Source organism: Pseudopipra pipra, chromosome Z (genome assembly GCF_036250125.1).
Source record: "Pseudopipra pipra isolate bDixPip1 chromosome Z, bDixPip1.hap1, whole genome shotgun sequence".
NCBI classification, from domain to species: Eukaryota; Metazoa; Chordata; class Aves; order Passeriformes; family Pipridae; genus Pseudopipra; species Pseudopipra pipra.
In genome coordinates, this window is record NC_087581.1 from 43,725,749 (window position 1) to 43,739,003 (window position 13,255).

General features: G+C 39.8%; 1 protein-coding gene across 4 annotated transcripts in view; it reads left to right on the forward strand.

Annotated features, from left to right (window-relative positions):
* The window catches only part of GRIN3A (glutamate ionotropic receptor NMDA type subunit 3A), a 66,651-nt gene that overhangs the window by 50,621 nt on the left and 2,775 nt on the right, over window positions 1–13,255 (forward strand). Inside the window, exons 6-9 of one of the 4 annotated variants that reach the window (XR_010426318.1) lie at window positions 1,099–1,250; window positions 10,387–10,551; window positions 10,878–11,413; window positions 11,827–11,851. Coding sequence is in view for 2 of the 4 variants with exons in the window: in XM_064640843.1 (XP_064496913.1) it covers window positions 1,099–1,250; window positions 10,387–10,551; window positions 11,340–11,413; window positions 11,827–11,909 (474 nt within the window). In the remaining 2 variants the exon portion in view is untranslated. Of the gene's footprint in view, window positions 1–1,098; window positions 1,251–10,386; window positions 10,552–10,877; window positions 11,414–11,826; window positions 11,910–13,255 lie in introns of those variants that run through there. The other 3 variants (XM_064640843.1, XR_010426317.1, XM_064640844.1) reach the window with 3 other exon arrangements.

The window sequence follows — 13,255 nt, forward strand, 5'->3', positions numbered from 1 at the left end:
TTCTAGCTATGCCTTCTGAAGGAAATCCTTCAATGTTAGCTAATATATTCAGGCACAATTCAAAAAACTCAGCAGCAAGGGAGCTTATTGCATTGTAGATAAACATATCGATGTATCTCTCATTGAAAAGCAAGCCACTGTCATGGCAAATTCAGCACTTGTGTACTTGCAGGGGTGTTTTCTTTCTTGCTGTGTTGTTGTGGGTTTTTTTAATGAAACAGTCCGAAATTCTGAATTCTGAACTGAAAAACAAAAATCCACAGTGGACTAGAAAGGAATCTCTCCAGGCAGTTGGCAGCACATCTCTGCATGCAACTGCATGTCTTCTAGGCATAATTGTATTTGTTCAGAATTTCTAAAGTCGAACTCCAGATTCTGCAAATAGAAATACCATATTCAGAGTTACTGAATCCATTTTCACTTACATGGAGTCCCTTACCACCACTTCAGCATGGTGAAAGACAGTGGCTAAAAACTGTATTTATTAGTATCTGAAGGTCCCTGTCACTGCCAGAGCAGAAGGGCATGAACTGAAAGCATAGCTCCCAGGCTTTAAATTGCTGTGTGATAACAATGCAGACTGCTCACATGTACATTTACATGCATATGGCTCCTCATCAGAAAATGCGTAGGAAGAAAATGTCACATCTGACACCACAGTCACATCCACTGCTCTGACAATATAAAAGCATCACAGAATGGTTTATGTGACATTGAGGCCCTTTAGCATTTCTAAAACAAGACAAAAAAAAAAAAGAACCCATGGCAAAAGCGTGCAAAAGTCTCTGTTCCTAGAGACAAGATAGATCTATTTTTCCAGCTGTACCTCCATTTTAAATTTTTAAACCTCCAGATTTCCATATTACTTTTGTGGCCTTAATAATTTTGAATTTGTATATCCTGCTTATATTGAGTGACTTTATTTTTGCACAGCAAAAGGCCTTGGATCAGCACTCTCAGTCCACAGTAAGCCAGTATCCAGGTTTGAACTGGCTGGCTGAAACAGAATGCCAGCTTGATCTTTCATACTGAAATCAACATCACTTACCAAAAAGCAAACAAGAAAGAGAGAGATGACTGTACTGTTTTTCCTTCTAGGATATGGCATTGGTCTTCCCCCAAACTCTCCGCTCACCTCAAACATCTCTGAACTGATCAGCCAGTACAAATCCCATGGTTTCATGGATGTTCTGCATGACAAGTGGTACAAGGTTGTTCCATGCGGGAAAAGAAGCTTTGCTGTCACCGAGGTAAATGATGAACTTGAGTCATCTATGTGAGGATTTGTTCAAGCTGGCAACTATTTCCCCTTATTCATAATGTGCAGTGGACATGCCCATGTGACAGAGATGGATGGCAGCTGAAGGGAAGTGTGAGACTTCAAAAGAAAGAGCTACTGATCCCAGCAGAAGTAAGATCAGAGCATGAGAAAACATCAGTGAGACTCTGCTGCTAAGTTGGGTGTGCAGAGCGTGTGTCAGAGAGCTCTTCTGGAGACAAACAGGGGCATTAAAAACCATAATGTGGCACACTGCATAGCAAACCTCTCTGATTCCATTCAGGTGTGTGTGTATCACCATCCACAGAGAGACAGGGAATTCAGTACATCCCAAATTTCTAATACACCCTGACCACCTCCTAACATGGCAGCTACTTGTACTAAAGAGAGGATTTCAGCCTAGAAATGATCTGCTAAGGTACTATGCTAAGCACAGAGGGGAAGTAGGTCTCAATTCTATCTAGATCTAGAGGAAATGAAAGTAAGTCTCTATGGATTTATGTCCTGATTTCAAATCAGAGGAGTTGTGCCAGCTCATGGCAGCTGAAGATATAGGCCATTATTTATGAGAAAAAGAAGACTCTTATCAGAATAGCAGTTTTTTGTTAAGTTCCTAGACTATCAACTAAAAAAAGATGAAGTACTGAAGAATCAAAAGCTGAAAGCATAGACCTTTAGCTCAAGGTCTGCCAAAAGAGGTAGGTTATATATTCTCACTAGTACGAAAAACATAGTGAAAGCTCTGCTCTCTCCTTCTCAGAGCCTTCAGCCAAACGTCAGAAAATGCTGTGTGTTCTCTGAGGAGGTGGTGGCATGGCCATTCTCCCATAAAAGAGAATCCCAGTTTCCTGGGGCTCTGACACTGACTTTTCAATGGTCGCCTGAGCATCTTGTCTGCAAATCTCTGGCTGCTGACTAAATCACTTGAAAGCCAGCATTTTTTAGAGATACGACAATGGAAATCTGTATTTGGTGGTTTTAATACGTAGATTGTTGGGGTATTTCTGCATGTCTTACTACATTTTTTACTTTTTCATTACAATTCTGTCAATATGAAACAAATTATATTACAGCAGACATTCATAGAAGAAAATTCAATTTATTTTTATTAATTTTATTCAATTTTTTGTTTCGTTTTTTTGTGATTAATTCAAGACAAGAAAGCACATTTAAACAAAAGTGGATATTCACTGCTATTCCAATGTAGCTTATTCTGAAGATTATATTATTATCTAACAAGGGAATTATCTTTTTATAATAGCTAATATATCTGTTCATGACAAGCACTTCATTCAATGACCTCTTACTCTACATTTTAACATGATCTTTTGAATTAAATCTCAGGAAAATTACCAGATGGTATTAGTTACCTCAACTGTCTTAAAACTCAAAACTCTTACAGCAGAGAAAACTTACCTCCCTAGCAATTCCCTAGAGATGAGACATAAGGAGTTTCCTCTGATCATGAGAGTCTTACCCCAGAAGATGTATTGATGGCTGTATGCTCTGTATTCCTGTGGAAATAGCTAAGATATAGAATCAATTCTATTTAAAAATACAGTTTTAATTGGTACTGTTTTTCTCCCAGAATATATGTTTTACTCCTTCAAGCTAGTGGTCTGTAGAGTTGGTTGGATACAGCCCGTGGAGGGCATGAGATGATTCCCTGGGCTACAGGAATAAAATATTAGAAATTGAGTTTTTTATATATATATATATTTATATATATATGTATAAAATCATAAATAGGTATAAATATGGGGGGGCCATGCTTAAAAAGTTACCAACAGAGGTGTGTGATCAAAAACAATTTGAAGACTACTGCTCTTAGCCTTGAGTTCTCATGACTGTGTCCAGAAACAGAAACTTTTTTCCTGCCATAGCAAATATAACAATGCAGAAAATCAGCCCTGGCTGGGCCAACTGAAGAAGCCATATTGTAAAACCAATTGAATTTGTGTTTTTATGGAGAAAAGCAAACACGAGCAATGAGAGAATAAACCTTGCATTCAAACTGGAGAGAAAAAATATCTGATAGGTGGTATGTCATTTCTGCAGCTACTCTTCTGAAAGACCTTTGCAATTTAAAAATAGAAGGCAAGACCATACCATTTTCTTGCACGGGTATGGTTAGTACATGATCTCTGAGGCAAACCCAGTTCTTTCACTTTCTTACATTATCACAAACCCCTTAATGTTCAGTAATGTAATACTGGGTGTCACTGTTTTCTAGGTCAGCCTTAAACTACCCCATGTTCATGGCCTGGAAAAACCATGACGTGGTTTAAGTACTCAAAGGTTCCTCAAGGCCCACTAACAAAGGGAGAGGAAGTGGGAAAAAAGCTGCTTCAGGCTGAAAATTCAGAATTCCATGGCATTCTTTTTTTCTCAGTGTTGAGTAGGTTTTAAGGACAGCATTTAAGAAGAGGCTTTAGGCAAGGGGTCACAGCTGGAAGATATGTTATGCTTTAAAGTAATTCAGTTTTTCAAGTGTAACTTCCATGTGATGGCCAGAAAGAAGGGCAGGTGTGGCTGCTCCAGGAGTGGTTATCAGACCATAATCCTTATTTGATGTACAATTGCACTAACCCAACATGTAAAACTGAGATTTGGTTCAGAAAATAAGGTCCAACAGGCTGGTTCAGGTGACTGAATTGAAGGGCTCAGTTCATGAAGTACAGCAAGGCTAAGCGTAAGTTTCTGCACCTGGGTTGGAGCAACCCCAAGCACAGGGCATGGAAGTGATAAAACAAGGGCAAATGGCCTTAAGGTGAAAGAGGTAGATTTAGATGAGATGTAATAACTTTTTTAGGTGGTGACGCCCTTGCACAGGTTGCCCAGAGAAGCTGTGGATGCCGAATCCCTGGAAATGTCTAAGGCCAGGTTGGACGGGGTTTTGAACAACCTGTTCTGGTGGGTAGCACCCCTGCCTATGGCAGGGGATTTGGAACTATAAGGTCTTTAAGGTCTCTTCAAAACCAAACTATTCTAGTATTCTGTGAATTTAAAAAGTCACTCAAAGACCTTGAACAATTCCTCACACACCGAAAGGTCCTTTCACAATCAGAAAGAGTGAGTAGAAACACAACACCACTTGTAACTCTGTGCCTTTGTGAGGTAAGCTCTGCTAAGTCCAGATCTTCATTTGCCTGAATTATCCTACTTCTGACACAACTCCCATGTGCATCCCTTCCTTTTCATCCACTCCCTCCTGGCTAAGAACTTGCAGATTTTAAGATGTGCTATTTCATAGCTGGGGCAGATTTACTAAATAGCCAAGCAGCGGACACTCCAAAGCTTATCTTCCCCACTGTTACACCAAGAAGCATGGGAATTATTCTGGGACTTATCTTTGTGTTGGTTTGTATCATTTCCTCCTGTACAGCCCAGAAATCTCTCTTATTTAACTCTCTGCTGTCAGTCACAGTATTATTTAACAGATTCACTGAAGTGTAGACGATGTTCAACACAGAAGCAGATAACTAATTTTTGAAAAAGTCTCAGCTTCTCACTGGGTAGTCATTCACATCGGTTATATACCAAAGTAAGACCCAGCAATTGCCTTTTGATAGTTAGAGTAAGGCTCAGTATTTTTCTATGTCTCTTTGATAAATTTGGTCTGTGACACACTGCACCTGTTGACCAAGAGTAATGACCCAAAAATGGGAGTATAAGTAGGTGAAATACTGAGCAGTATAGCCTTTAAATGGGGGGAATTTCCATTGTCCATTTTTGTCATTACCTCTTTACGCTATACCTGATTCTTATCCGCCTGCCACTCCTGCCCACAGAGGTTAATTTTTCTTTTCTTTATTTTGAGATTAATTTTCTTACTCATAATTTTTTTACTAACCTTACACTGGGAAATCATATTTCCTGTGGCAGAACTCACTGCCAGCTCTTTCCATCTCTCTCTGTCTGGCACTGAACGAGCACCTTGCTCATCATAAATTGCACTTCAAAACAAAGTTGTTGTGAAAAGGTATGATTCAGCCTGGGGCTGGAAGATCTGAGATGATTCCTCAAGCTGAGAAGCCAATAAAGATGAGTTGGAAAGTACAGAGGTCAAAAGTGCTTGACTCTGATGTTTTGTATGAACCTCTTCAGCAAAACCACTTACCCAAGGCACCCATTGGATCATTCCTGGGGAATGCAGCTAACTCAGACTTGGAATGAATTGCTGCAGTGATTCCATCTTACCCTCTCCATCACAGGTAATTGGGGATAGCAGTGGTTGATCATGTTGAGTGCTAGTCACTAACAGTATTGCTTGAGTACTCTTGATTTTAAATCGTCATACTTCAGTTTCAAAGGAATTCCTTTGTGGTAAAATTGGTAGGTCCCCACTTAGGGCAGAGCATGGTCCAGGAGGGAAGAGGGATTGGCAGAGTTGTATTGGCACATTACATCTGGACATGATCAAGTAATTGTTTTTCACTTTTCATGCAGTACACTTAGCCCTTCCTCTACCCTACTGTTATTCTAACTAATGCCTCTTCAGAAGGAGCCAGGCTCCTGGGACTTTTCCCTCCATCCCATTAACTCCACCCAAGCTCAGGAGAAGCTGCAGGAAGGTTTTTACAGTGTGAGTGGAAAAACAGTGGCACAGATTGCGCAGAGAGGTAGTGAATGCCCCATCCCTGGAAGTGTTCAAGGCCAGGTTGGACGGGGCTCTGAGGAACCTGGTCTAGTTAAAGATGTCCCTACTTTGGGAAAAGCTAACTGCGTACACAAGTGTTTTTCATTTAGATTGGCAACGATCTCTAAGATCATGCAGTCCAACCCAGCACCGCCAAACCCACCACTAAACCATGTCCCTTGGTATCTCATTTCTGTCTTTTAACTCCCTCCAGGGTTGGTGACTAATCCTCTTTTCATCTCTCATTAATGGTGGGATCCATCGATGGCTCTTCTCTGAAGTCTTTGAAGGAACTTGCTTAAACTCACCATAGCTTCTGCCTGAATCGGTGATCTTTGGCCTCAAGATCACATGAGAGGCACAACCAGACAGTGCCTCGTTCATCCTGCCATGATTTTATCCAGTTGTCACCCAGCAAATTTGCCTTTCTGATCTGTATTTTGCCTTGTCCCCTTTAAGTTTAACCATGAGTTTCCTTCTTTTTGTTAACACCTATCACCTGACAACTCCACAGTGACTTTTCTAGCCCTTACCTTGAAGCTCTGGTTTAAGTTTGTCCCTGATGCTCTGCAGGTGCAGGCACTTCCAGAAAAAAACTGCCCTGTGCTCATAAACAGCAGCTGCCCATCAGTCACCTTTCAAAGTACCTTGTTACCAGAGTGTGAAAAACAAACACAAATAACAGGAAAAAATCCTGAAGCCAAGAAAATTTCCTCAGCCTGCATATAGGCTGTCTGGGGAAGAGAGCATATTTAGATTCATCTGTTGAAACTGAAAACAAACAAACAAAAACCAAACGAAAACACAACAAAAAAAAAATTTACTATCTGAGGAGATTCTAACAGGGCTTGGAAAATGGATGAATTGAAAGAAACACATTTATTACAAAATGGAGTAGTTTTCCAGTTCTGTACAAAAGTCTTCAAACAAGAGGGGAAAGGAGCTTTTCTTGCTAATGTGAGACAATGATTTACAGTGAATCATCAAATTTGGCACTTGAAACCCTAAAATCATGGTCACTAGTCTTTGCTAAAGATAGTCTCCCTAAAGAGATTAAATATATATTATTTCAATGCTGCCACTTCATTGAGAGCACAGAAAGCCATAAGAATAAAAATTAAGTAAAAAAATACTCCGCAGCTACAAAACATGCCACAATATGGAGAGAGAGAGATATGTTTTAATACCAGTTAGTTAACTAAACAGAAGCATTAGCATTGGTAGGATATTGCAATCCTACTGAGATGTGTAAATGAGTTTAAAATTCTGCCCTTCATACCTGTTTATCCCTGATAATTCCTTCTTCACACAGGTGCTGCAAAATTTACCTTCCTGATATCAGCAAAGCTTTTTAAAATCCTTACTGGGGAAATGCAATCAAAAAAATATAACTTATTATTACAGCTAACACACACACAATACCACTATTTAGTGTTTGGGTTCAGGAGCATATAGCACCTATATCTGTGCTGTGCCACCAACCTTCAGAATACCCACAAAAATTTTACAAGCTTCTGATGAGTCAGAGATAGCTTATTCAGTACAACCAGTGATAGTAAAGCATTTATAGTCTCTTCTAATAGAGAGTAAAACAGGAGCTTTTCTCATGAAAACAAATGCTGAAATCACCAAGTGCTGTTTTTCATCTCTGCTCCCTGCCCCAAAGCAAGCACAAATATCAGAATCTCTTTCTCTCTATCCCCTTGCTTCTCTTCAGGGTTCAAAAAAAAAAAAAAAAAAAAAAAAAAAAAAAGAGAGAAAAAGGCATAAAACTACAGTGGAGACAGCAGGAAATGTTTAGGTAGCAACCGCAGATACGGGTTGATAAATTGGAAAAGTCTCTCTGGGGATATATAAAAAAAAGAAGATACCTCCAGTTCTGCTCTTGTATTTGCTGCTTTCCTGAAACTGCCAATTTCCCAATTTGCAAGTGGGAATCAGCTTACAGTCTGTTGCCACTGCAGTGCTTAGCACCCATTAGCTGTAATCATCACAGGATTGACTAGGGTTGCTTATTGCTCCAGAACTACCATATGGGTGCAATTGAGTTCCTTCTCTTAAAAGACAGGGAGCTACCTCATGAATTTATCATTACAAAGTTGGTGCAAGGATGTATTTCAATCCTTGCTTAGTACAGAACACACCACATTATAGGCTTTCATTCCTTAAAAAAGAAAATAAAGTAAGATATTGCAGTGGAGAAATTCATCAGTTTGTTTTCTGTTGCCAGTACATACCCCCAACACACACACACACCCATTCCCCTGGCCCCTTCAACTTCAGGAGAGAGGAAAACAGTGATGCAGAGAATCTAGTTTCTTTCTGCTCTTTCTGCATATATTCTATATATGAACCTAAAAATACATACATAAACTACTAAATAAGTAATAGGTCTTGCTGCTCAAATCTGCTTGAGGCAGTAACAATTAGAGGTGCCTCTATTAGATGGTTTCATTTATGATTTAACATGTGTATCTACAGTAAACAGCTGATAACCAGCCATTTTACAGTAGTATGTAAATGTGCTGATATTGCTATAAATAATCACTCCATACACCATAAAACATGCTGTGCTAATTATTTCTCCCCTACCTGTTTTCCCACTTAATTTAGTCTCAAAAATTTCCCTCTACTATGCAATCTTTGTCAGGCAGCTCTTTCAATGCATTATCTTCTTTATTGCTAGATGAAATATTATTGATGCTTTGTTTTGGCATTTCCTTTTCTAGGAAAAGATGTCTTGCTTGGGACAATTTCAAAAGCTATCCATTACAAGTGAAAAAGGCACCTAAGATAGCAGTGCTGGAATTTCTTTCACCTGTTTCCAGGGAAGGTAGAAAACAATTCTGCAGAGCTGACAGGACAGAGATCCAGACCCTCACCAGCATAAATTAGAGAGGCTTTGTTGAAGACAAGGGAATTATTTTTCATGTAAGGAGCTGGCCAAGTTTTCTCTCTGCAGCAGTCCTGGAGTGGCATCAAACACTGATCTCAGACTGGAGGAGACATCTCAGAATGCAGGAATCCCCAGAGCAGTAGGGATTTTTATAATTATTTTGAATGGCTGGAGTTTTATGATAATACATTAAAGTGAGTTCCTATTCTCAGAGTAATGTAAGTGCTCCATACCATACAGCAACCAAACATTAGCAGATCTCCCCTGCCTTTGGGACTATACGGAGGTCTCAGCTCTGAGACTTTTGAGAGAAAGCTCAGACATGGGACCTCATTCTGATTTTATGCTACCTGGGCTAAAAGCTGGGCTTCACTGCCAGTTTAAGGAAACAGGTGACACAGACTTCCAGGCAAACACTTCAATTTTTGAGTGGTTTAAACCATTACCTCCTCACAGTCAGACTTGACAGAAATTCTGTGATAAATCCGGTTTCTTTTTCTGGATTACACAGATAGTCATAATAAAGCACAGTGCCCAACACTACCCACCTACCAAATGAACACAAGGAACACAACATGTCAGTTGTCCAGAGTAATAGCATTGCAGGTGCCATCTTCTGATACACAGCTCTACATGCAGTTTTCTGCTTCTTTTTTCTTATTGTTTGGAGAATAACATTGTATAAGAGGAAGATGCAAGTAGAATTTGTATTCTTGGAAATATTTCCATAGCAGTGTGTGGGCAGTAATTATTAGCAAGAGGTTTTATTTATTGATAAACTCACAGCTTAGTTACAGGTGCATGAGCATAAACATACTAAGATTATATGTAACACACAAACCTGACCCACCCATTGCAGTGCAGGTGTTTGTGGTACAGATTGCTGCTGTACAGGGTTTCTTGGTGGTCAAACATGAATGATGTCAATAAGACACTCAAGTTAATTAAAGGCTTCCTACCCTACATGAAAAAGGTGGGTCAGCAGAAAAGGGTGGGAGTGTTCCTGTTCTTCGTAGTTGCAGTTGGGGTTCCCAACAAACACGACTCAGTCTGTTAATTTAGGGAGTGAAGAGGTGCCATGTTTGTGCCATTTGTTTCCTAATATTTTTCTCCATGAACCTCCCTCAAGGGTAAAGCACAAAAAGAGGAAGTTAATGATCAATTCCCAGAAAACACGGACAGTGAACAGTTGTTCTTGGCTCTCTGCTGATGAAGGACTTGCTTTACAGTTCATTGACTGTATTCTGTCAAGCAGTATTTACTTTTACAAATGCAAAGACACCACAAATACTGGATTCTTGTATGTGTTGAACACATCGTTTCTTTAGGGAAATGGCACAAATTCCCTGGTCTTTGGCTGATTCTCTTCCTATAATAGGTCCTTTGCTCTGACTGAACAACGACCTCTCTGCAGCACAGAAAGGTTCTGTTGTGGACTGTGTCCAGACTATTCTGTTTTATTACATCACTGTGTATTCAGTCAGACCACATTTCCACATGAGAAAACAAAGCATCTGTGACAGTACACTGACAGCTTATTGCATTAACCTCCCCTTTTGATTTTATTCACAGACACTGCAAATGGGCATCAAGCATTTTTCAGGGCTCTTTGTGATGTTGTGCATTGGGTTTGGTTTGTCCATTCTCACCACCATTGGGGAACACATCGTGTACAGACTGGTCCTGCCACGAATCAAGAAGAAATCCAAGATGAAGTACTGGCTCCATACAAGTCAGGTATGTATTCAGAAGTGACTCTGTGAAAGAAGATCCTGTAATCCTGTGGCTGAATAAGAAAGCCTGCACAAGAACAAGGTATAAAAGGTTGTAAGAGCACTGATGATTGACATTTGAAGTGTGGCAGCAGCTTCTGGAATTTGAAAAGCCTTACCTAATGATGGAATGGAAAGCACAGAGAAAACAGTTCAAATATTCACAGTTGCAAAGCTTACAGAGGCACTTTTCCATTTGCACTTGTAACCTCACAGCCCTTTTGAATGACAGAAGCAACAGTGTTGTTATCCTGAACTGGCTAACCAGAACATTTTATCTCACTGTTACAGGTTCCCAAACTTTTGATCCATGCAAGAAATGCTGGGTAACCTCCTCCATTATTCTAGAGAAACTAGTGGGATAAAATTGCTATAGAATTTGATCTAAAGAAAGAAGTTACTTTGCAGCAAAAGGCACAAAAGGGATGAGCTTCTGTTGCTTTGAAGCTGCACAGTGGAAGGAATCTTTTAGAACATAATGAAGTTTGCCAAGACACACTTTTTTTTTTTAGTGATAAATTTTAACACCAAGGATTGTTTGCAAACTATTCATCAACATTTCAGATTGCCCTTTCTTGGGAAACTACAGGAAAACATACCTGTTGTAATGACAAAGGACAGACAAAGCTTGTATCCTTCACTTGGCAAATAATTTATGTTTAAGTCCATCACACAAAGCCCAAATTGTTTACCTATTTGTGGAGCTATTCTTAATCTTGCTTTTACTAATTTAATTTCCTCTCTTCCCTCCAGAGATTACATCGTGCTCTGAACAGTTCATTTATTGAGGAAAAACATCAGCCTAAGAAAAAACGAGTCGAAAAGAGGTGGGAAGTTTTCCATGGCTTAAAGCACAAACTATAAAAATTAAATTGAACTTATATATATCATGTCTGGATATCTAGTTATGGATCTAATGCACCCCAAAGATAATAGAATCCAAAAAAAGGAAGTAAGATAGAAGTGACAAGGGAGGGAGACAGAAATAAATTAATTTTTTCCAATAAAGAGTAATGAACCCAGAAATTTTGGGTTTTCTCATGACTGTGCGTACAGCTAATAAAAGCACTCTCATTCCAAAGACAGTCTTTCCAGTCTAAGCCCATTGTCCTTCTGTTTAGGTAATTAATTACTCACATACTGAAGCACTGGCAAGTAACTAGAGCACGGAGAGCTTCACAGCGAATGAGGGATCAGGCACTAGTATGTTAGAAACTCTTTCAGCTTTCTTATTTTTTAGAATGAGAAATAAGAAAGCTGAGAAGTGGAAAATGGAGTCCTTTCAGAAACCTTTGTGTCGAACAACTCTTGTTGGAAAAAAAAGTAGGTAACAACTTGCCTTGTTTTTATAGCCTATGTCTTCTGAAGAGAAGATAATCTTGTCTACAGCCACCAGGAACATAAGGCATTGTATTAAAACTATGCATTTGCTCAGTAACTCAGAACTATTAGTGCACTTTTTAGGGACACAGGCAGCAGTGTTGCTTTTCTACAGATAAGTTCAACCATAGACTATTAGAAGTCTTCCGGGCTCTTGATGGATGTTTGGCATGATTGAAACCCACAGATGTAAACATATGTTGTGCTTATTTGTCATTCCTGCACTAATGGCAGCAAAAGTAAGTAAGCATCTGTAAGCCCCTAGACTGCCTTTATATGCACAGGTATATGAATATATATATGCATGCAGTTCATTTCCTCTGTTTATAGACAGGGCTCAAAAAGCACTAGCTGAATTATCTGCCAGGTGTTGAGCAGCGCAGAAAGTTTGTAACACGAGGAGATAGCCCACAAGCCCCACAGAGAATGGCTTTGGAAAAAGATCTATGCGAATATTGTTTCAACATGGAGAGTGAAGATGCGCTGCTGTCCAAAAACTTCTATCCGTACAATATTCAGCCCATGTGTGTGCATGCACAAACACACATACACACACACAGACCCTGTCCTGGCTCTTCTCATGGTCTGAGCTGCTGGTTGCACAGAATTATGGTGAATTTAACTCAACACACACAGTAACGTGATGTCCAGCTTGTCATGAACACTGATATGGCAAGGCTCAGCCCAGAGGTCTCACATCAATTACATTATCACACTTTCTTTTTATTCCTGGTAGGGACTGGGTAGCTATTAAAAGCACCAAAATGTAGAAATGAAGTAGAAAGAATTTGCATTATGCTACTGCTGTTATCCTCACAGAAGAAAATCCACTGGGTTTTTTTAGGTCTAAGTTTCCAAAAACTAGAGGACCTGCTCAGCATCAGTGGCCAAATTGTAAAAGGTTTTATTTACTTGGTGAAACTCTGTGGACTCTGGCTTTTGTTAAAATCACCTGCCAAGACCCCCAGACAAAAGCACCACCACTCGCAGAAGATATGTTGGTTACTAACACCTTATCAAAAAGCTGTTTTGATTAAAAGACTAGAGAAAAACGTTCAGACACCATGGATAAATGGTAAGACTCTTGAGAAATACTTACAAAACAAAGGGCTGCAGCTTCTCTGAGACAGGTGGTACTTCTCCAAAGCAAGATGGAGCCCAGGACCCCTGGGATCTTGGGCTCTGCAAAGCTGCACAGCCGGAGGCAGTTTTGGGCACCTCAGCCGCTTGTCACTGGTGGCCTTGTCTAGACCACTGCCTGCGTGGGAAGGCAATTCTGCTCTTTGCCT